The sequence below is a fragment of the Sceloporus undulatus genome, chromosome 3 (genome assembly GCF_019175285.1).
Source record: "Sceloporus undulatus isolate JIND9_A2432 ecotype Alabama chromosome 3, SceUnd_v1.1, whole genome shotgun sequence".
NCBI classification, from domain to species: domain Eukaryota; kingdom Metazoa; phylum Chordata; class Lepidosauria; order Squamata; family Phrynosomatidae; genus Sceloporus; species Sceloporus undulatus.
The window spans coordinates 69,648,716-69,672,279 of NC_056524.1; the positions used below are offsets into that span (position 1 = coordinate 69,648,716).

General features: G+C 40.1%; 2 protein-coding genes across 3 annotated transcripts in view; one reads left to right on the top strand and one right to left on the bottom strand.

Moving 5' to 3' along the window:
* Nucleotides 1-23,564, bottom strand: part of HMGN1 (high mobility group nucleosome binding domain 1) — a 1,114,480-nt gene that overhangs the window by 63,091 nt on the left and 1,027,825 nt on the right. The gene's annotated exons all lie outside the window — the stretch shown is intronic.
* The window catches only part of LOC121925557 (SH3 domain-binding glutamic acid-rich-like protein), a 52,312-nt gene that overhangs the window by 15,599 nt on the left and 13,149 nt on the right, over nucleotides 1-23,564 (top strand). For both annotated transcript variants that reach the window (XM_042457835.1, XM_042457836.1), the window contains exons 2-3: nucleotides 3,932-4,117; nucleotides 21,650-21,730. In XM_042457835.1, coding sequence (XP_042313769.1) covers nucleotides 3,932-4,117; nucleotides 21,650-21,730 — 267 coding nt within the window. The remainder of the gene's footprint in view (nucleotides 1-3,931; nucleotides 4,118-21,649; nucleotides 21,731-23,564) is intronic.

Consider the following 23,564-nt stretch of genomic DNA (forward strand, 5'->3'; position numbering starts at 1 on the left):
CCTTCGGCCTATGAGGGAGAGAATAGGCTGGTCCAGCTCCATCAGGGCTAGCCTGAAGAAGAAGAGCCCTCCCTCCATAATTGTCATCTTTCAGCCTGTGAGGGAGAAAATAAGCTGGCCCAGCTCCATCAGGGCTAGCTTGAAGAAGAAGAGCCCTCCCTCCATAACTGTCATCTTTCGGCCTGTGAGGGAGAGAGTAGGCTGGCCCAGCTCCATCAGGGCTAGCCTGAAGATAGAGCGCCCTCCCTCCTTAACTGTCGTCTTTCGGCCTGTGAGGGAGAGAATAGGCTGGCCCAGCTCCACCAGGGCTAGCCTGAAGAAGAAGAGCCCTCCCTCCGGTCCATCTGCCTTGGTCCAGGCCTCAGAGGGAGAGAAGAACCACTGAACCTCATCCCCTTTCCTTCCACCATTCCCTTCTCCTTTTGTGTCGTGTCTTTTAGATTGTAAGCCTGAGGGCAGGAAACCTTCTGTTATCCCCTCTGTTGTAAACCGCTCGGATTCCCAGTGATTGGGCGGTATATAAATAAATCCTATTATTATTATTATTATTATTATTATTATTGCAGTGCAGATGCAGCAGTTACTGATAATGGTGTTATGACCATTCAGATTCCTGCTCTTCCAAGATCCCATGTTCACCACAGGAGAAAATGAACCAACTGTTTTAACTGGCTTTTCAAAATCTTAAGTAGATACCTCCACATCTCAAAAACCCCAAGAACCCAGAAAAATAGTATCTGAATTGAAGAGCTTAATTGTCTCTGTAGCACTTATGTTCTAGTGCCCCAAAATTCTTCTCTTATGAATCTCACTCATCTTGCCAAATTTTAACTGTTGTCTGTGGAGAGATATTTTTTTTTTTTTAGGAAAATGAATTTATTGTTGCTGAATCATTGCTTGAGACCTCATTTTTCCCCTCTTTGTTGTTGATATTTTCTGCTTGTTGTTGTATTCTGTTATCATTTCTGGCTGTTGGGAAAACCCAGAAGATCCCTGGATAATAGTTCCTGAGCTAGCTGGGCAGATACCAAGACAACATTAAATAAGTTAATTTCAAGAAAAAGTGGGGGAAGGTTGGGATTTGAGTACTGTTTTGCGATTAAGAACACATATTTCTCCCAGGCTTCAGTTCTAAATATCCACAAAGAAGTTCTATTGCACTAAGCAGGATTTGTATTTGAGCAGATGGGCATAGGTTCACGCTGTGAATGTAATGCTGTAGCTATGCTGAAATTGTTCCCTCTGGAGCTTGTTCATGGGAGAATGCTGCTGTTTTACCTTTTAGCTGATATTTGATTGCTGATTTATTAGATGTAAGATTGTTGTGCAAGATGCCCCAGTGGGTACATCAACAATTGCAGAAAGGCAATAGAATAAGAAAAATGGTTGTGTGCAGTCTCGTTGTCCCTTATACTGTTTATATGAGCCTAATTGGTTTTGTCACTCACAGATCTTGTTTAGAAGAGGTTGAGATTTAAGTCAGACGATTGGCATCACAAGCAACAATGGTCTTTGTGAGGTCATTCAAAATGACATTTCATCATGGCATTAAGTTACTATGAAGTTGGCAGGAAGATTACTGCAATTTTGGAGTAAGGTGCCTTTTTTGCTGGCCATAATTTTGACAGAACCATATCATAAAGTTTGCATACTGTAATGGCAGAATATGATGAATGTCCCTAAAATGTGCCATTATAATAACCCCTTTCCAGGTCATTTTCATATTGGACTAATTGGGGCACTGGCTACACAAGTGCTTCTGAATGCCATGGTGCTTTTGTATAGATGATGTCCAAAGGCCTGACAAGAGCCTGAAAAATAAAAGGACTGGGAGAAGGAGAGAACAGGAAAACAAATTTCTTTTCATTTCACAAAATCTGATTTCTGAAGCATATAACCTAGACAGTTCTGTCAGGCTATGCATAGTATGTAATTACTATAGCAATTTGAAAAATGCAGAAATGAAGAGCACAATCTTCAACTCAAATCAGTGGCCAAAACATTAATTGTTGTGAAGATCTTGGCAAAATTAATATATATGAATATTAGAGATTAAAACATACAGGGAATGATAATGGAAATTAGCTAAATGGTGCTTTCCTCCCAGAATTTCTAATTCATTCATTCTAATAACTGGTTACAGTGTTTAAAAAGTAGCAGTCTTCTTGTAATCATGAAAGCAACTAATGTATGGTGACATTAATTCTTCTCCACTACTTTGTTATATCTTTTGAGGGGAAAAGGGTTGCGTACACTCCAAAGCAACTAGTGACAGGTTACTGTTACTTGTAACTTGTTACTTCCAAGCACTGCTCCTTCTAAATTACCCATTCAAAGCAGGATGCACAATATCCAAAACCAAAACATCTCTCTGGTTGGACTTAATTCACTGAACCTCTCTTGCAACAGTAGCTGCATCTGCACTGCAGAATTAGTCTGGTTTGAGATAGCTTTAACTGCCATGGCTCAATGGCTCAGGGCTCTGCTCAGGTGCCACAACAAACTACACTTCCCCAAATTTCATAGCATTGGGCCATGGCAGTTAAAGTGGTCTCAAACTGGATAGTTTCTGCAGTATGGATACCTCAAGTATAAAAAGAAAATGGATTAGCATTCCTAGATTTCAGAGTCTGGCCCTGAGTGTCAAGGCCTGGTGTAATCCTAAACTGTCAACTCTAAAACAGATTTTTTGTAATTCAGAATACTGTATTTACAGAATACTGTATATATATATATATGTTTCGGTTGTATGTTTGCTTAAGAATTACTTTGATTTTATAAATATTTCTATGATAGACAACACATTTTTTATTTTAAAAAACTATTTTGTTTCAGGGGGAGGGTCAGTTGCAGTAAAAGCAGTGTCTTGTGGCACTTGAAAAACTAACCCATGTATTAAGAACCATTGCTTATGCAAAATTTTTGGACCTGAACAGACAGGCCAAAATAAAGCTGCTTCGGGTCACTTTGGAGGTGTGTAGTTTAAATTACACATGCATCTTAAGAGTCCAGAAACTGCACCAAAGCTGCGCTCTAGTCTTTGGCGTGGCTTCCAGCCTCTTAAGGTACATGCATAATTTAAACAGCATACCTCCAAAGTGACCTGAAGCAGCTTTATTTTGGCCTGTCTGTTCAGGCCCTTTGTTAGCTATCTGCTTTATTCTCTTTGGAAATTTTAACACTTTTTAATGTGTCAAAGTGTTGTTTTTAAGTTGTGTTTCATCATTTTGTGTGGTTAGCCACTTGGATAAATAGATAAAATAGTCTTCCCAGAGCTGACAACATGAATGAATCAGTGCCAGCTGAATGGAAATAGAAAGGGAAGCTGCCATGGAAGCTGAGGCAGCCGGGATAAGAAGATGCCAGTTTTCAGCTGGATGCTTTTGTTTTCTCCCAAGGTGGTTACCAGTTCAGATGCTCCAGATGTACCAATTAATGATACAACCCTAAAAACATATGCTAGGGAGCAAGCCAAGAAAAAAGAAAAACTTGTGTGTTGTTGGGAGGACCTTGCATGAGAGGGTGTCTTGAGAGAAGAATCTGAAGGGAGAAGCATGATATTTTGTGTTATCATATGTTGCCAAAAAAGGTGTGTTTTAAACTTCACAAGAAGGATGACTGTCATCTTGGAGGGTGCCTGCATAGGGGAGCAGCTGGAATAGGCCAGAAAACTACATAGCATATGTGTAGGAATGGCTTCCATAAACAGTGATCACTTTTGCTACCTGAGTTCAGCCTTGGCCAAATACATTCTTTCTCTTGAGTTCATAGGTCCCATATGAAACTGCACCTATAGTTTGAATAAAAGAGTCCTGTCATATATATATTATTTTTCTTAATAAAGACACACACACACACACACACACACACACACACATCCATTAAGTTTAAAATTTAAATGACAGATTTATTTCCTCCCCTTTCCACACAGATAAAGAAGAAACAGCAAGAAGTAGTAGGCTTCTTAGAGGCCAACAAGATTGATTTTAAAGAAATGGACATAGCCTGTGATGAAGACAATCGGAAATGGATGAGAGAGAATGTTCCAGGTGAAAAGAAGCCACAAAATGGAATCCCTCTCCCTCCACAAATATTCAATGAGGAACAGTATTGTGGGGTAAGAAAAGTAAAGCTAGAACTTGATTACGGGATATTTGTAGAGATTTTATTTTAATAAATATATGAATTTTCTTCATAAAGTTAGCAAAACATTATTTTGGGTCTACTGTTCATATTAATTTTTCTCCCTGTTTTCTAAGCTGCTGCTGCCGCCACCAACTCTTCGTCTTCTTCTTCTTTGTATGCTGCTCCCCCCTTCCAAAAAAACAAAAAACAAAAACCTGGGACTCAAAGAGGTTTACAATTTAAAGAACAGTATAACTTTTGCAAGATAGTTCTGAAGACACTTTATTCTGTGTCTTTTTCTTTAAGACACAGAATGAAGTGATTTTACTGTGATGTTCCACACAAAGAGCTGGAAGACACATAATGTGTTCAGCCTGCTTACTATTATTATGATTACTCTCCCACTATTTTGTTCCCTGGGCTAACTCACATCTGTAAAAGCCCTGGGATAAATTGTAGTAGAATGCACACCTTCATTATGGATATAACATATCTTTATTTCAGTACGGCCTTTGATAAGGTCCTCCATGAGATTCTTTCAAACAAGCTAGTAAAATATGGGCTACAAAATGCAACTGTTAATATACTATGGCCGTTCTGAGGCATAATTACAGCCTTGATGTGGGTTAACAAATCAGGATATAATGCAAACAAGATAGAAAATGTTGGTTTTCAGGAGGCAAGACAATATTGGATTAGGTGTCTGACTTATCCTAGAAAGATTTCCCATTCCCCCAAATGATCAGATTGAAGATATTCCATAAGTGTTATTCTGATGCTGACTATGGATGGGAAACTGCAAGGGCCTTGCCTGTTCTCCCTTCTTGTAGTTCTTTAGCTTGAATGATCTTTACTGTCGATTTATAGCAGACAATGCTTCACATAGAGGACATCTCTGAAGAAAAAACTGGCTTCTGACAGCCCTTCAAATTGGCTGGTCTCTGTAAAGTAGGACACATTACCACCTTAGTTATCTGTACTCACAGGTGTGTTATATGATTTGATGATTGTTTTATTGCTGTCTTGTAAAAAAATTTTTGACGATCTGTCTTCTATCCATGGCATTAGAGGCCATACTCTAATGGTTGTCTTTTCATCTTGATACCCTTGTTCACTTTCACATAATTCTATAAGTGGAACGTCTCTGATTTATAGTTTGATTTTTAACCAGGTTTTGAAACCAGCTTCAAACCTTAGTTATGAAGCACCAGCCATAATTAAATTATGGTTAGCAGCAGCTGGGTTTAAAGCTGTGACAGTTGATGCTATATATTTTAAATACTGTTAAAACTTTCAAGGAAAGTATGCAATAACTTCACATTCACAATGGCTCTGTAGACATTTTTGGCATAGCATATGCCTTCACAACCAAGCTCTGATTGTTGTGCATTGTGCTCTAGATTCTGAGTGAATCTGTTGGTGAATCTTTTGTGTGTAAATCTTTGAACGATAATTTCTTTGGTTAGATAATTTAATTCAGTTGTTCCCTTCCTGAGAGTTGAAAGGAGGGTGGGGAGAAGAGAAGAGTATATAGCATTGACAACATTATGCATAGCATTATCAGTGTTAAAAGGTAAACTAAAGTGAAATATGTGCCTTCAAATCTCCTGTTGACTTAGGGTGGCCCCATGACTCATAGGGTTCAACTTCAGGGTTTTCTTAGTTAAGGAATACTCACTCAGAGGTAGCTTGCCATTGCATTCCTCTGAATATACCTCATAGCACCTGGTATTCCCTGGTAACCTCCCTCCAAAGTACTAATCAGGCCTGATCCTGTTTTGCTTCTAAGATTAGAAGTGATATGGTGCCTTCATGGTATTTAGGCAATGAGTGAAAATTCATGGTCAAAATATTGTGGTAGAAGAACACCATATTTTAGGGCACAAGAGAAAAGTGGTCTAATTGGGAAAACTTATTTTTTAAAAAAATAATAATAATAATATAGGAACCACCAGCTTGTTCATCCTTTGCCTTCATCTGTCAGAATATTTGAAGGGAATGGTGATGATGGAGATTGGTTTCCCTATCATTATATATTTGGTTAGAATACTCCTTGTCTTGTGTAAAGATGTAAGAAGAGTTCAGTTGGCTGGATCTCTCGGAAAAATTATGCTTTAGGTCCACCAGCCATGAAGCCCACTGGCCAAGCAGGCTGGAGGGGTCTGGACCTATCTAGTTCATCATCTGGTTTTCTATAGTACCTCTGGAAATCTAATATGGACATTATGAATATGAATGCTTCCTCCCACTGTTTCTACAGCAGCTTGTAATCAGAAGTGCACTGTCTCTGAACTTGGAAGTGCCATATAACCACAATGGAGAATAGTAACTGCTGGACCAACCCTGTTATTATTATTACTATCTTTTATTTATATCCTGCCTTTTCTGCATGATTGGGAGTCAAGGCATCTTATATATTAAAATGACTACAATATAATTAAAAACATACAAAAGGTCAACATTAAAATAGAATCAAACTATTAACAATATTAAAATAATTTCAAATACACACTTAAAATGATAAAAATCAGTTAAGAAAGAGAACAATGTAAACCAATACATTATCCTCTTAAAAGCACTTTCCTTAAAAATCATGTCTTAAAAACCTGTTGGAATAATAATAATAAAAAAACTTTTGCCCTCCAACAGATGGACAGCAAGGGAGGGATCTTTTCTAGACTCTTTAGGGAGGGAGTTCAGGAACCTAGGGGCAGTAAATGAGAGGGCACTATTTTGTGTATCCACCACCCATATCTGTGAAAACGGTGGGATTTAAATAATGGCCTCTTCTCTAGATCTTAGAGTCCAGGGACATTCATGTGGTCCTAAGCCTTATAGAGCTTTGTAGGTTATAACCAGCACTTTGAATTATAGTTTTTTGTGGGTTTTTCAGGCTATGTGGCCGTGTTCTAGCAGAGTTTCTTTCTGATGTTTCCTCAGCATCTGTGGCTGGCATCTTCAGAGAATGCTTTGCCTGGAAAAATTGGGTGTATATATACTGTGTGAGCCTGGGAATGCAGGAGTGATTTGCATATGTATTGTTCTGGGAGGCTAATGTAAATGAGGATTAATGTCTGCTAATTGGTGATCAATTATCTGCTGGGAAAGCCCCTGACTCTGAATGGTTTCCCATTTGCATTTGCTGAGTCCTTATTTTGCTATTCTTCAAGACTGGTAGCCAAATTTTGTTCACTTTGAGGGTTTCTTCTTTCTGGTTGAAATTATCCAGATGTTTGTGGATTTCAGTGGCTTCCCTGTACATCCTGACATGGTAGTGGTTGGCATGGACCAGAATTTCAGTGTTTTCAAACAGTATTTTATGCCCAGGATGGTCTGTGGCATGTTCTGCTCCTGCTGATTTTTCTGGATGGCCCAGTCTGCAGTGCCTCTCGTGTTCCTTGATTCTTGTTTGCACACTGCGTTTGGTAGTCCCTATGTAGACTTGTCCACAGCTGCATGGTATGCGGTAAACTCCTGCGGCTGTGAGAGAGTCTCTCTGGTCCTTGGCTGAGCGAAGCATTTGCTGGATTTTCTTTGTCAGTTTGTAAACCATTTGAAGGTTGTGCTTCCTCACCACTTTGCCTATTCTGTCTGTGACTCCTTTGATGTATGGTAAAATTACTTTCCCTTTGGGTGGCTGCTTGTCTTCACTTCTCTGGGTATTTCTGGGCCTGGCAGCCCTTCTGATGTCTGAGCTGGAATAACCATTAGCCTGTAGAGCCCGCTCCAAGTGCTTCAGTTCATCTTCCAAGAAGTGGGGTTCACAGATGTGTTTTGCTTGGTCTACCAGTGTTTTGATTGTGCTTCTTTTTTGTCCTGGGTGATGGTTGGAGTTCTTGTGCAGATATCGGTCTGTATGTGTGGGTTTTCGGTATACTGTGTGACTCAAACATAGGTTCGGTTTGCGGATGACAAGGACATCCAAAAATGGCAGTGTTCCTTCCTTTTCTTTTTCCATAGTGAATTGGATGTTGGGGTGGATGTTGTTCAGATGTTTCAGGAATACAGCCAGGTCTTCTTCTCCATGGCTCCAGATGGTGAAGGTGTCATCCACGTATCGGAACCAAGTTGTGGGCTTTTTCGGTGCTGTTTCCAGGGCTTGCTTTTCAAAGTGTTCCATGTAAAAGTTTGCTATTACCGGGCTTAGAGGGCTTCCCATTGCTACTCCATCTCTCTGTTTGTAGAATCCAATGTCCCACTGGAAATAGCTTGTGGTGAGGCAATGTTTGAACAGGGCTGTGATGTCTTCTGGAAAAATCTGTTGGATGAGTGTCATGGTGTCCTTTATGGGGACTTTGTTGAACAGGGTTTACCGCATACCATGCAGCTGTGGAAAAGTCTACATAGGGACCACCAAACACAGTGTGCAAACAAGAATCAAGGAACACGAGAGACACTGCAGACTGGGCCAGCCAAAAAAATCAGCAGTAGCAGAATATGCCACAAACCATCCTGGGCATAAAATACTGTTTGAAAACACTGAAGTTCTGGACCATGCCAACCACTACCATGTCAGGATGCACAGGGAAGCCATTGAGATCCACAAACATCTGGATAATTTCAACCTGAAAGAAGAAACCCTCAAAGTGAACAAAATTTGGCTACCAGTCTTGAAGAATAGCAAAATAAGGACTCAGCAAATGCAAATGGGAAACCATTCAGAGTCAGGGATTTCCCCAGCAGATAATTGATCACCAGTTAGCAGACATTAATCCTCATTTACGTTAGCCTCCCAGAACAATACACATGCAAATCACTCCTGCATTCCCAGCTCACACAGTATATATACACCCAGTTTTTCCAGGCAAAACATTCTCTGAAGATGCCAGCCACAGATGCTGAGGAAACGTCAGAAAGAAACTCTGCTAGAACACGGCCACATAGCCCAAAAAACCCACAAAAACTATGGATGCCGGCCATGAAAGCCTTCGACTTTACACTTTGAATTATGCCTAAAAACAGACTGGCAGTCAGTGGAGTTGTTGGAGCAGAGGATCTGTATGATCCCTATAACCAAATTGACTTGATCTAATCACCCTTCAAAATAAGCTAAGGACCATTCTAGATTTCCACATGGTGTAGCATCCAGCAATCTCTCTCTCTTTCTCTCCCCCTTTCTTAGTGAATTACATGTACAAGGATATGCCAATGGAATTTCCCCCCTGCGTGTTCCAGCTAGAGATGGGTTCTGGGTTGTGTGAAATACAGTGTTTATTCTGATTGTTTTGGGGAGAGAGCTATTACATCTTCCCTCCTCACCCATTTCATTTCCAATAAGGTTCTCCCTCCCTCTACAACATGCCTATAATTTGGTAAGGAAATACAAGACAGCTTTCTGCATGCTATGTAACTAGTAAACATGTAGCATGGTCAAAAAGATACTTGTGTTATTGAGACTTTTAACTCTGTTGTGGTATTACTTTTCCACAGTATGCTGGAACTGGAATGAAAATGGAGGTTCTTTATAGTATTCTATACTATGTTGTTGTTGTTGTTAACTGCCTTTGAGTTGATCTTGACCCATGGCAACCCTGTAAATGAGACATCTCCAAGATTCCCTGTGCTCCACTACTCTGCTTAGTTCCTGTACATTCATTCCCGTGATTTTCTTAACAGAATTTATGTTGTAGTATTTTGAGCATAATTTTGCTTGTGTGGGAGATTAGTGCTATGGTCCTATAGTTGCTGCAGTCTTTTGTGTCTCCTTTTTTGTTGATGGGGATGTATGTTGATGTATGTTGTATGTTGAAGTGCTCTGGAGGAATTTGCTACTTAGAAAAAATCCATGGGGGTTTATTTGTGCAAAAAAACATTGTTTCCTGCACACACACACACACACACACACAATGCGTTTCTACTGTGCAGAAAGCACCAAACACTTTGAGATGTTCAAATAGTGGGAGAAAGCTGTGGAAAAATCTTTCTGTTCTATTATTCTTCCCAACAGGGGTTTCTGACTATCAGGAAGCACATTTCACAACTGGGAAATTATAACCAACAGGGAAGACTTAGTTAATAGGGTGCAAGTGGTGGGATCCTTAGGTGGGAGTGACCATATTCTCCTAAAGTGTGTTATACAATAGAAGGGAGAAGCCAGGCATAGTCAGACACGCATTCTAGACTTTAGGATAGCCGATTTCAATAAACCTAGAGTAATACTGGAAGTGATCCCATGGTCAGGAATACTAAAAGAGAAGGGAGTTCAGGATGGATGGCAGTTTCTCAAAAGGGAGATACTGAAGGCATAATTTCAAACAATTCCAATGAGGAAGAAAAATGGGAGATGTCTCAAGAAGCTAGGATGAAAGATAAGGAACTTTCAACTGAGCTATGTTTTAAACGGAACATGTATAAGAAATGGAAAAATTGGGAAATCATCAAAGAGGAATTCAAACAAATAGATAGTATGTATAGAGGTAAAGTCAGAAAAGCTAAAGCGCAGAATGAACTCAGGCTTGGTAGAGAGGCTAAGAAGAACAAAAAGGGCTTTTTTGGATATGCCCATAGCAAAAGGAAGAAGAAGGAAACGGTAGGGCCACTGCGTGGAGAAGATAGCGAAATGTTAATAGGGGAAAGAGAAAAGGCAGAATTACTCAACACCTTTTTTGCTCCAGTCTTTTCAGAAAAGGCAAAGGGTGCTCAACCTGAGGAAAATGGAACAGAGGACAGAATTGGGGAAATTCAGCACAGAGTAAGTAAAGAGATAGTACAGGAATACCTGGTTAATCTAAATGAATATAAATCTCCAGGACCTGATGAACTACATCCAAGAGTATTAAAAGAGCTGGCTAATGTAATATCGGAACCATTGGCAATAATCTTTGAGAACTCCTGGAGAACAGGAGAAGTGCCCGCAGACTGGAGGAGGGCAAACGTTGACCCCATCTTCAAAAAGAGAAAAAAAGAGGATCCTAACAAGTATCGTCCAGTTAGTCTGACATCAATACCAGGAAATATTCTGGAGCAGATAATTAAACAGAGAGTCTGTGAACATCTAGATGGCAATTCCATAATCACAAAAAAGTCAACATGAGTTTCTGAGAAACAAGTCATGCCAGACAAATCTTATATCTTTGTTTTGATAAAATTACCAGCTTGGTAGATGAAAGGAATGCTGTAGTATATCTTGATTTCTGTAAGGCCTTTGACAAGGTTCCTCATGACATTCTTGCAAACAAGCTTGTAAAATGTGGGCTAGACAAGGTAACTGTTAGATGGATTTGTAGTTGGTTGACTGGCCGAACCCAAAGGGTGCTCAACAATGGCTCCTTTTCATCCTGGAGAAAAGTGACCAGTGGGGTCCCACAGGGCTCTGTCCTGGGGCCAGTTCTGTTTAACATCTTTATCAATGACTTGGATTACAGAATTGGGAGCATACTTATCAAATTTGCAGATGATACCAAATTAGGTGGAGTAGCTAACACACTAGAGGACAGGATCAAAAATCAAAATGACCTGAATAGACTAGAAAGTTGGGCCAAAGATAACAAAATGAACTTCAACAGGGAGAAATGTACGGTACTGCACTTAGGGTGGAAAAATGAAATGCACAGATGTAAGATGGGGGACACTTGGCTGAATGAAACTACGTGTGAAAGGGATCTAGGAGTCCAAATGGACCACAAATTGAACATGAGTCAACAGTGCGATTTGGCAGCTAAAAAGGCCAATGCAATTTTAGGCTGCATCAATAAAAGTATAGTGTCTAGATCAAGAGAAGTAATAGTGCCACTCTATTCTGCTTTGGTCAGACCCCACCTGGAATATTGTGTCCAGTTCTGGGCACCGCATTTCAAAAAGGAAATTTAGAATCGTGAGTTTGTCCAAAGGAGGGCGACTAAAATGGTGAAGGATCTGAAAACCATGCCCTATGAGGAATGACTCAGGGAGCTGGGGATCTTTAACCTGGAGAAGAGAAGGTTAAGATGTGATATGATAGTGCTGTTTAAATATTTGAAGGAATGTCATGTTGCGGAGGGAGCTAGTTTGTTTTCTGCTGCTCCAGAGACTAGGACCCGGAGCAATGGATGCAAGCTACAAGAAAAGAGATTCCACCTCAACATTAGGAGGAACTTCCTGACAGTAAGGGCTGTTCGACAGTGGAACACACTCCCTCAGAGAGTGGTGGAGTCTCCCTCCTTGGAGGTCTTTAAGCAGAGGCTGGATGGCCATCTGTCGGGGATGCTTTGATTGAGATTTCCTGCATGGCAGGGGGTTGGACTGGGTGGCCCTTGTGGTCTCTTCCAACTCTATGATTCTATGATTCTAAGGCGGGATACACACCGCCATTTAGTACGTATAGGATACGTACTAGGGTTAGGAAGGGACGGTGCTTCCGCACCCCCCTTACCCTTAGTCCGTATCCTATACGTACAAGATGGCGGCGCACCTTCTACATGGGTGCCACCATCTTTACGTACTGGACGCACAGCGTCCAGACGTGTTGCGGCGCCTATGACGTCGCGAGTCCGCGCCAGGCGCCTCGCGACGTCATAGAGGCGCCGCAAGAAGAAGCTCAGAAATGGAGCTTCTTTTTTGCTCCGCGCGGGAGTTGCGCGGTTTGGCTGCTGCGGCTCCCGTGCGGAGCAAATGGCGGTGGCGGGGGAGCGCCGCAAAGCGGCGGTCTGTATCCCGCCTAAGAGAATATTCTTTCCATCCCTAGGTGCATATTCCCTATACATCTTGTTTTAGAGCAAAACTGATGGTGGTTTGTTTTCCTTTCGCTTTTTGTGTTGATGTTCTTCTGTCACACCTTATTTGGTGGAGATGGCAGGGGCATGAAAAATGGTTGGCATTGCTCACCACTGTTCTAACCTGCCTACTTTCATAAGCAGGTATGATTCAGGAAAGGAGCTTTCTAATGCAAATTGAATCACTGGAAGCTACTATGAAAGTATCCATTAAGATGCCAGGCCCTCCCTCCATTCCATCTCCCTTGGTCCAGGCCTCAGAGGTAGAGAAAAACTGCTGGACCTGATCCCCTTACCCACCACCATTCCCTTCTCCTTTTGTGTCGTGTCTTTTTAGATTGTAAGCCTGAGGGCAGGGAACCGTCTAATTAAAAAGAGTGTATGTACAGCGCTGCGTAAATTTACAGCACTTTATAAATAAAGTTAATAATAATAATAATAATAATAATACCTTCCATGGTTGTTGCTATAACACCAGCCCAAAATCTGAAGGAATTTGTGTTGCCAAAAAAAGGTGTGGGGTAGCAGGCCTTGCAATGGTATGAATAAAATTATCCCATGCATGTTCTGGGCTCATGTTTCTCATCAATGAGTGAAGTTAGGCAACATTGCACTGTAGTGGAAATGCATTATAGAGGAGATATTGGGGGACAGGAATGGGATGGAATGGATTGCCATCTTATATATATAGTTTAATTGAGCTCAGTTATACAATACATAGGGATGTGGTAGCTTAGTGGTTAAGACACCAATTCTGATGATCACAAGATCAAAACGTTGGAAGTTTGAGGCCTGAGTGCTGCATGATAGGGTGAGCTCCTGTCCCTATTCCCAGGTTCTGCCAATCTAGTAGTTTGAAAGCATTAAAATGCAAGTAGATAAATAGGTACCACTTTGGTAGGAAGGTAACAGCGTTCAGTGCAGTCGTGCTGGCCACATGACCACTGGAGTAGTCCTTGGATAGCACTGACCCTTTGGCTTAGTAACTTAGAACACCACCCCTACAGTCAGTTACATTCATGCCAAGGGACTACCTTTACCTTTTTATTCAGTACATAGTATTTGAGAAGCCATGCATAGGACTGCACTATTAAGGCTAGCTGTTTGCGATCACCGTTTAATCAAGAAAACATTTGATTGAGCCACCTGAATAGCTTTTTCAGGCTATTATTATAAATATGTGTAGCAAATTAAGAAATCCACATATTTTAATTTCTAAAGTTAAAAATGTTGCCAAATCCTTTGAAATGCTCCCACTTTCTACAAAATTAATATTTTTTATACTTAGTGGGTATATTCACACCACACAGTTATAGCAATTTGATACTCTTTTAACTACCATGGCTCCACCTTATATAGCCTTGGGATGTGTAGTTATGTAAGGTATTTAGAATTCTTTGCCAGAGATATGTAGTTCATTAGTCATAGTAGACTTGATATTTTGTAGTACCTCCCCAAACTACAAATCCCAGAATTCTCAAGGATGGATCAGTGCAGTTAAAGAGGCATCAAACTGCTTTAAGTATGCTGTGTGGGTACAACAAACAAAATAACAGAGAGAATGAAGTAGTAGAAGGTATATTGTCAAATAGCACCTGCTATAGAATATCTGCATCCACTCCAAATTAGAACTATACAGTATCTCTGACTCTGCATGCTATTTTGGGCACCAGGCAATTGACATACCAAAGTTACATGTCTAAGGACCTTTCCAACTGATTTAAAAAGACAGCTTTATATTCCTAGTCTGATATAACTACCTTCAATCCAGCCCAAATGGCATGGCAAGACATCCTATCACCATGTAATTAATAGAGGACAGTCAAAAGAGGGGGAACATCTCAGTGTGGATAATAGTTTTGTCTGTATATTCTTTTAAAAATATATGGTAGAGATTTCTGCTGAAGAAGCCAATGAGACTGAAGATAAAACAGACTAGCTTTCCTGATGTCTGTAATTTAAGCTGCTCTCCTTTTGACTTAAAGGGCTGCATGCAAGTCTCATTACTTGAAGGGTGCAGTGAGTGCTAAGTCAGCAAATAAGCAAACAGGAAAGAAAGAAAGAAAGAAAGAAAGAAAGAAAGGCATTGGGATGACATGTATCTTGCAGAGTTTAGAAAGTTGCTTTGAGGAGGAATGGATTTAATAACATGTTGAAATTATCCATAATTTAGCAGTGATAGGGTAGTGCTCTCAGACTCAGACTATTATTCTATTGCTCAGTTATGGATGGTCTTCAGCATGCCATTATATTCTTTCTGCTTAAAAAATAACATTGCAAACTGGTCTCTTACAGAGCCATTTCCCAGGTTTTAAACATGGTGGCATGAATAACGGAACAATATAATTCCCACCATTAGTGGGGCAACCATCCCAGGAAGCAAATATGGGGCACTATGCAACAGCAGTTGTTATTTATTTAAATTGTGATTATTATATTTTACTGTCAGGGTTGAGAATAAGTGTTGGGATTTTCTGAGATGCCAGAACAACTTGTCTGATTTTGGTACTATGAAACATTAATTTGGATGAGTCTTTGCTTTTGTGTGGGATGCTATTTGCTGTTCTGCTCTACACAGACAAATATCTTGGTCTGATCCTAAATATTACAAGCTGAATCCTGTTGTTGGTACAAACTAAAATAAACCCATTGAATCAATAGAATTTACCTGCACATTAACATATCATTCAACAGTTGAGTCAAGAGATCTATTCTACTTGTGATTATCCACTAGATTATCCACTGAATTCACTAGGTTTTGCTGTTCTGCTCTACACACAGACAGTAGTATGTACAAATAGAAAATATTAAGGTCCCGACTCTCAGCCATGGATGTTTCTCCTTTAACTGAAATGCTAGCCTGAAGACAGCTGCCTTTATTCTGTGTATCAACTCAGTTACTTACAGCTGTGCAATAGTGTACCAAACATTTCCAGAAAAAGTGGAAAAGCACAGCCACTGCACTGCATTGATTAGGAATTACAGAATGCCATCATCTCAAAGTAACAGAAAAATTAAAATCCAGATTAGATTTCTTTTTTTTAAAATGCTGGTAAACATGTTCTTGATCCAACCAAGAAGATGAAGCTGAAACATGTGTCTATATATCCCATGGTGTTTATAGTTTTTGATGGATATTTTAATTGAAATCCCTGGGGAGTCCTTGGTTTCAGAGGGTCATTAGTTGATAAAACAAAGGGCCACAGAACAAACAACTCCAAGTAGACCACAAGTTGAACATGAGTCAAAAGAGATTCTACCTCAACATTAGGAGGAACTTCCTGACAGTAAGGGCTGTTCAACATCTGAACACACTTCCTCGGAGTGTAGTGGAGTCTCCTTCCTCAGAGGTCTTTCAACAGAAGCTGGATGGCCATGTGTTGGGATGCTTTAATTAAAAGTTCCTGCATGGCGGGGGGTTGGACAAGATGGCCCTTGTGGTCTCTTCCAACTCTATGATTCATTCTTCTGAAGCACCAGGCAGTGAACAGAAACCTGTAAATCTCAGAAGAAGGGAGTTTTGAATAGTCAGCATTTTACAACAGCCATTTCATCCTTTCCCTCATGCAACAAAACATCTTGGATTTTGTATCCTGGATAAATAACAGACACAGAGCCCCGATTTGAGTTGGTGCTGTGGTTATCCAGTAGAGATAAATTATGAAAACCTCCCTCAGGAAATCTACATTCTCAGTCCAGTTCCCACATTGAAGCTGCTGGCTTCTAAAGAAACACAGACAAGTGGCATGTTGTGCCTTGTTAGGTCTCTGTAATGCTTTCTTGATAGTTCGTTTTTTGCTGGCATAGAAACTAGAAAATCTAATTCTTTGGTTAGGGTTTTGAGGGAGGGGTGGGACTCTCTTTTGATCATGTGCAGAGAGAAAGATGGGCTATGAAGTAAATCAATAAACTGTTTTTGCTTGAAGAAGGTGCAATTTCAGATACCTCTTTCGGGGGAGAGTGAAGCTGGAAATATTTAGGCAGTGGTGAATTTTAGAGCTGTTGTGTGGGTTTATGTGTGTTCTTTGTGGGATATATGATTGGTGTATGATTCTCCTGCTTCCATTGAAACAAACATATGTACATCGTAGGGCTGTGGTCTTCATCTGGCTGCCTGAAGCAGTGCAACAAATGGTTTTCACCCTCACTAGCCAAATTTATGTCAGTATCTAAAATCGATCAAGTGATTTTGGCATCTGAGACAGAAACTCCCACAGAAATCTCTCTTCCTCTTTAACCGTAAAATATAGTAATAATACATGAATTAATCTTTTCCTGTCTTTTCAATAAGTCCATGATCTATTTCCTGAAGTTGCTCTCTCACTTGACCTCATGCTAGGGATTGTTCTCCTGGACTGGGAGAGTTTTGTTGGTATTCAGATAAAGGTTGCCTTCATACCCAGTTTTACCAGAAACATAGGGTGTGCCACTTACTGTTAATTGGCATCATCAACTGGCCTTTCCTTTTTTCTTTTCTGCTTCTCTCCCTTTTTATCTTTCTTTTTTTAAAAAAAGAAAGTCTCTAGCCATTATTTGTTATTAACTGTCATCTAGTTGACTTTGACTCATGGCTTACTCTATGAATGAGAGACCGCCAAGTCACCCTTTCATCAACAGCTCAGATATTGCAAACTCAGGGCCATGGCTTCATTGATTGAGTCTATCCTGTAGTATGATCTCCCCCTTTTCCTGTTTCCTTCTGCCTTGCCAAGCATTATTGTCTTTTCCAGTGAGTCATGTTTTCTCATATGTCCAAAGTATGACAGTATCAGCATAGGAGCTTATCCCATTAACAAATAAACCGTCTTACCTCTTCCGGTTTGAATTCAAGATCCATGATGACCCCGGATGTTATCATACCTAAATCACCACCTATCTAGCTGGGATGCCACTTCCTGGATGCATCCTGGGTCGAAGCGTCACTCAGCTGGTCAGTTTTTGAAGTCAGAAGCTTCCCAACTTCAAAAAAGTGCTGGCTGAGTGAGGCTTCAGCCTGGGATGCATCTGGGCAGTGGCATCCCAGCTACATAGGTGGCAATATAGGTATGATAACATCTAGGGGGCATCCTGGATCCTGGATTCAAACCAGAAAAGTAAGATGGCTTATTTGTTAATGGGTTAAGCTTCTTAGTCAATTTGGTATCCAGGGGGAGTTCAGGCTTGATTTTCTCTAGAGCACAATTATTTGTGTTTTTGGCAGGTCAACTTACCCTCAGAATTCTTCTCCGGCGCTACATTTCAAAGGAGATTATTCTTACCTTATCAGGTTATTTTATTGTCCAGCTTTCACAACCACACATAGAAATCAGAAATACAATGACATGGACATATAATTACACTTCAGAATCTTTAGGATCTTGTCTAGTTCCTTCACAGCTGCCCTTCCAAGTTCCAGTCTTCTAATTTTTTGACTGCACTCTCCATTTTGACTGATGACATAGCCAAGGTACAGGAAACCTTTGACTATCTCTATATCTTTGTTGTGTATTTTTAAGTTTTCTAAATCATTTGTGATCATCCCCCCCCCCTTAATGTTCAGTTGAACACTTGTCTTTATAGGAGCTGAGATATGGAACAAAATGTGCCGTTACTAGTTTGTCAGTTGTTTTACAGTGCCGGCCAGTCACTGCCTTTCAGTTTGTTTGATGAATGAGTCAAGTCTCACAACTATGGTGAAAATTTATAGATTTATAATTGTACAGTTGACCCATCTTTCCCCATATAATAATTTCTTTAAATATTACAATTATGGTAAAAAGTCTAGGTTTTTTTTTTTTGGGGGGGTGCTTAACTGAAGTCTGCTTTGCAGAATTCACTGCAAAGACTGCAGAGAAGACATTAGAGTAATAGGAATTAATAGGTGAGGAGAAAGCTGTGTAAAAACTACTGGTACCACACCTAAGCAGAGCAATGGAGGATATGGAATCTTGGCGATGTTTCATCCACAAGGTCGCCATGATTCGGGATTGCCTCAAAGGCAGTTAATAAGGGTAGCAAACCACAATACATTTATTCATATTTACATTGATAGGGAGTCTGTTGTTACTTGATGACTTGTCATGGCATTATGCATTTTAATGAACTTCCATAAAAATAGATATCAAATTCTATGCTTGTTAGGAACAGATAAGCCTTTTGTCATGCCTGATGGGGTTAGGAAAAGAGCATCTGTTATTACTGGTGCTTTCTCATCACCTTTATTCTTCTTCTCCCACACTGTTTTCTCTGTGACCAACTCCTCATGTCACCTTCCCTCTTTCTTCTTCTTGTCTTGCAGCAGTGACAGCAGTACCACCGGTGCCTGTAGGGCTGCTTGCTTGCTATCTTGAGAAATGGCAAAAGCAAAAGACAGATAAAAGGTTATTGAGGCATATGCTTGAGGGATATGCTTAGATTTTAAAGCAGTGGTAAGTAAAGGCACCAAATCCTGTCTGATCTTGGAAGCTAAGCAGGGTCAGCTCTCATTAGTACTTGGGTGGGAGATTGCCGATGAATACTGTAGGCTATATTTCAGAGAGAGGAACTGGCAAAACCACTTCCTAGTATTCCTTGCCTAAGAAAACCCTATGAAATTAATGGGATTGCCATAGGTTGACAGGCAAATTGAAGGCACATATGCACATGCACATGCACACAAGGAAAAGGCCAACCAGTTTTTGAAGAACTAACTCACTTTTTTGTTTGTTTGTTTGTTTGGGAGTATACTATGGGTATATGAGCTATTTACTCGCACATATGGCCTACCAAGTTAAATGGGTCATACTTCTAAATAAACATGCTTAGAAAATGTATATATTTATTAGGAATACCTTTTCCTTCTGCAGCTTAAAATATAGCAGGACAACAAAACAGCAGCAACAAAGATGAGACATGTAGAAATAATTTCTGTTGAGGAAAAGTGGAAATAAAATTGGGATTGGTTTATGTGGGGGGGGGGACAGGTCAGAAATACTGGACTGGCACTTGCTTGCACGTGCAAATACATGCTTTTTCTTTCCACAAAGGAATGTCATTTCTGAGGCAGCCATGTTAGTCTCTTGCAGCCAAAACAACAAAGTCTAATTTAAAGACTAACAAATTTTATATGACATAATCTTTCATGGACTGAACCACACTTCATCTGATGGCTAGAGTGTTGTCTCATATTTTATACATATGGTTGGATGGGAGGGTGTAATGAGGTGAGAAGGAAAGAAAGTGTAAAGACCATACAATTTTTTTACAGCAGTTTAAGAAACAGTAGTTAAGTAAGCAGCACAGACATCCTAATATATGTGAGCTGATTAGCATGTGTATTCTGATGAAAATTTGAGCTGGGCAAAAAAGATTAAGATAGTGCTGAAACAGACCTGCATCTGAGATGGCTAGAAGCTGGCTTTTCATGCTGGTCTGTTTTGCCCCATAGATTATTTTCTAGTTAGAATAAAAGTGTTCCGAAAATGGATTGGGGCTGCAGCGAACTCATGCCACAGCCAGCTGAAAAAGGAGTGGTAAAAAGCCAGCAAAAAGGCAGCTTTTCCAACTCACCACAGCCCATGGGCAGCTTCAAACTGCTCCAGTGGCATGTAGTGTGTAAATGCCGCACTACCAGAGCGCCTGGAAGCTGGCTCACTTCCGAGCACTGGCACAACTTTCAGGTGTCTTGGGGGCATGTAGCATCTGTACGCCATGCCCTCAAGCGAGCTAGAAGCTGTCTTTTCATGCAGGTCTTTTTTGCCCCATAGATTATTTTCTAGTTAGAACCAAAGTGTAATCTATATTTCAGAAGGAAATTATACCTTGCCTTCTCCCTGTAGTCATTACTGTTCCCTATACTTTCCACTACATTTTCACTTGTGAATCAGATGGAAAGGTTACTCTCAGTAAAAAGAAAAAAGAAAACAAACTGATTGCAAAAAGGTAAAAAAAAGTAAAAAGAAAAACCCTACCGTGGTCTAAGAAGAATGTACCTGAAAGTTCTTGTAAGTGACAAAATGGTGTTGCCATAATTATTGTTGTTATGTTATTTTTACCATATCAGAAATGCACACTTCTACTTTATATGGGTTTTCTCTCCCTGTTGATCTTTACAACAACCATGTAAGGTAGATTTGCTGAGATAAAATGGTGGCCTGTATCACCATGTTAAGTTCCATGACCAAGATGAGATTTGAATGTGAGTCTCTGTTCCAAGCCCAGCACCTGAACCATTCATCTGGTTACTCAGATTAGTTGTTATCATTTCTTTAAAATGGTAGCATTTCTGTTTGTGTTTTGTATATATGTTATATAAATTATATTATTTTAATGTACAGTCGGTCCTTCTTATACACGGATTTTTTATACACGGATTCAAGCATACACGGTTTGAAAATATTCCAAAAAAGTATAAATTTACCTTGATTTTCCATTTTTTATAAGGGACACCATTTTGCTATGTCATTATATTTAATGGGACTTGAGCATACACGGATTTTGTTATCCACGGGGGATCTTGGAACCAAGCGTATAACAAGCGTATAACAAGGGTCCACTGTATATCTGGTTTATCTTAGTATAGTTTATATTTTAACAAGTGATTTAATGAAAATAATGAGAAAAAAAGAAGCAGAAATTGGTAGCAAAGCTGAAATATAGTGCAAACTTGAAAATTAGATGCCCAGATATGAGGAAATGCAATATGGCATTGGTAGGGCTGCTAACAGTGTGGCAGCCTGGAATCCTGTTCACAGTTAAGAAGAAAATCATAGGGTTAGAGCCTTAGGTATGTAGAAAGGTTTGAGGAGTTAAAGAATCAAGTTCCTTCTGAACATGCTACCTACTGATATGTTGTTTGTATTTTTATTCCTTTTTAGGACTTTGACTCCTTTTTCTCTGCAAAAGAAGAAAATATTATTTATTCATTCCTAGGCCTTGCTCCTCCACTAGGTTCAACGGTATGAATTTTTGCCCTTTGGGACCTGTCATGATCAATTATATGCTGAATTACTGTATATAACAGCAAGACATAATGGCTGGTATTCAATATTGCATTTATGGATTCATAATAATAAATTACGGATCATCATAAACTGCTCTATATTTACTAAATCTGGATGAGATGGATTATTTCTGGATCAGATGGGTTATCTAGATCCATTTCAATCTGGCTTCAGGCCTGGTTATGAAACGGAGGCAACTTTGATTGCCTACACAGGGAACTGGACTAAAAGAGTATGTCTTTGTTGGTTCTGCTGGACTTCTCAGCAACTTTTGATACCATCAGCCTTCTGGGCCGCCTCTCTGAGATGGTGTTCATTCAGTGGTGCTGGTCTTTCTTGGAGAGGCAAGCACAGAAGGTGGTGTTGGGGGATTACTGTTTGACTCCCTGGTTGTTGGCATGTGGGGTTCCACAGGCTTCTGTTTTTATCCCTATGCTGTTTAACATCTACAAATGCTGGGAGGGATCATCAGGAGTTTTTGGATGTGGTTTCACCGTATGCTGAGACTTCCTTTCCTTTCTGCTTAGAAGTAAATGTGTAGTACCAGAATCCAGATTATGACCACTATACAGTTCGCCCTTGCCTTACAAGGTGGATCCATTCCGGATCCCTCAGCATAAAGCAAAAAGTGCATATGCTCAAGCCCCATTAGATATAATGGGGCTCATGCATGCTGTGAGGTTGTCCATGTGCGATACGGGCACGCGCACCATTCTCCCAATCCTCCGGTGGCTTCCACGTAAACTGGAAGCTGCCTATAATGAGCCCATGTATAGCATGGGCTCACTGTATGCATATAATGGAGGCCTAAACCCTTAAAGCTGTTTTCCCACTAAATTTATCCCCTATAAAAAGTGCTAAACAAATGTCACCCTTATTTTTTACTTTTTCAGTCTCTGGGTACCAGGGGGGAAATAAAGGGAGGGAAAAGGCTATTTAAGAAATGACTACACCTCCTTTACCTATGTATAGTGGTCCCACTATACATAGTGGGGGATTGGGGGGGCATATGTTTGTTTGTAAATGGAAAAGATCAACTGCATGTTGTTTCTTCAGTTTAGCATGGAGTAAAGCTTCAGTGCGATCTACAGATCTCTCAAAGAAAAGGACCCACTTGTTCAGAGATTATGATAAAGCTAAACTTAATACTAATTAGTTCTGCCTTACAAAGTATATGTTGATGGTGTATCTTGGGTTATGACCAACTCTGACCCTACTTAACTTCCCCTTTACTGAAACTTTCCCCTAGTAGTCACTGTTCCTTATGCTAATGCTTAAATTTATGCATATGTTTAAACTCATGTTTCAAAATGAACCTGCATGTAAGCCATCTTTATGGTGGGGGCTGAATTATGTCCAGGAGCCTAATTTCAATACAGTGAAGTATTCATATCCACAGACTGGCCATCTGTGGATTTCAGTATCTGCATATCGCACACCCATGTTGTCCCTAATGGCGGCATGTTCATGTGGCCATGCTAGTGGGTGTGCACGTTGTGCCACCATTAAGGAAAACAGGACTTCAGGCTCCACAATTTTTGGTATTTGGAGAGTGTATGTGTCCAGTACGGATCCCCCATGAATACTAAGGTCTGACTGTATGTTATACATTCTATATAAATAAGATTTTAAAAAGTAAGCTATGAACCTGTAGGCTCCTTAAAAAGTGTGTACAATAGGAGAATAATTATGGTGGCACATATTGGAGCATGTACTGAGAAAATGAAGATTAGAAAAAAGAAGAAAGAAATGCAGGTTAGCATATGGAATATCTTTCAGTAGCTGCCTG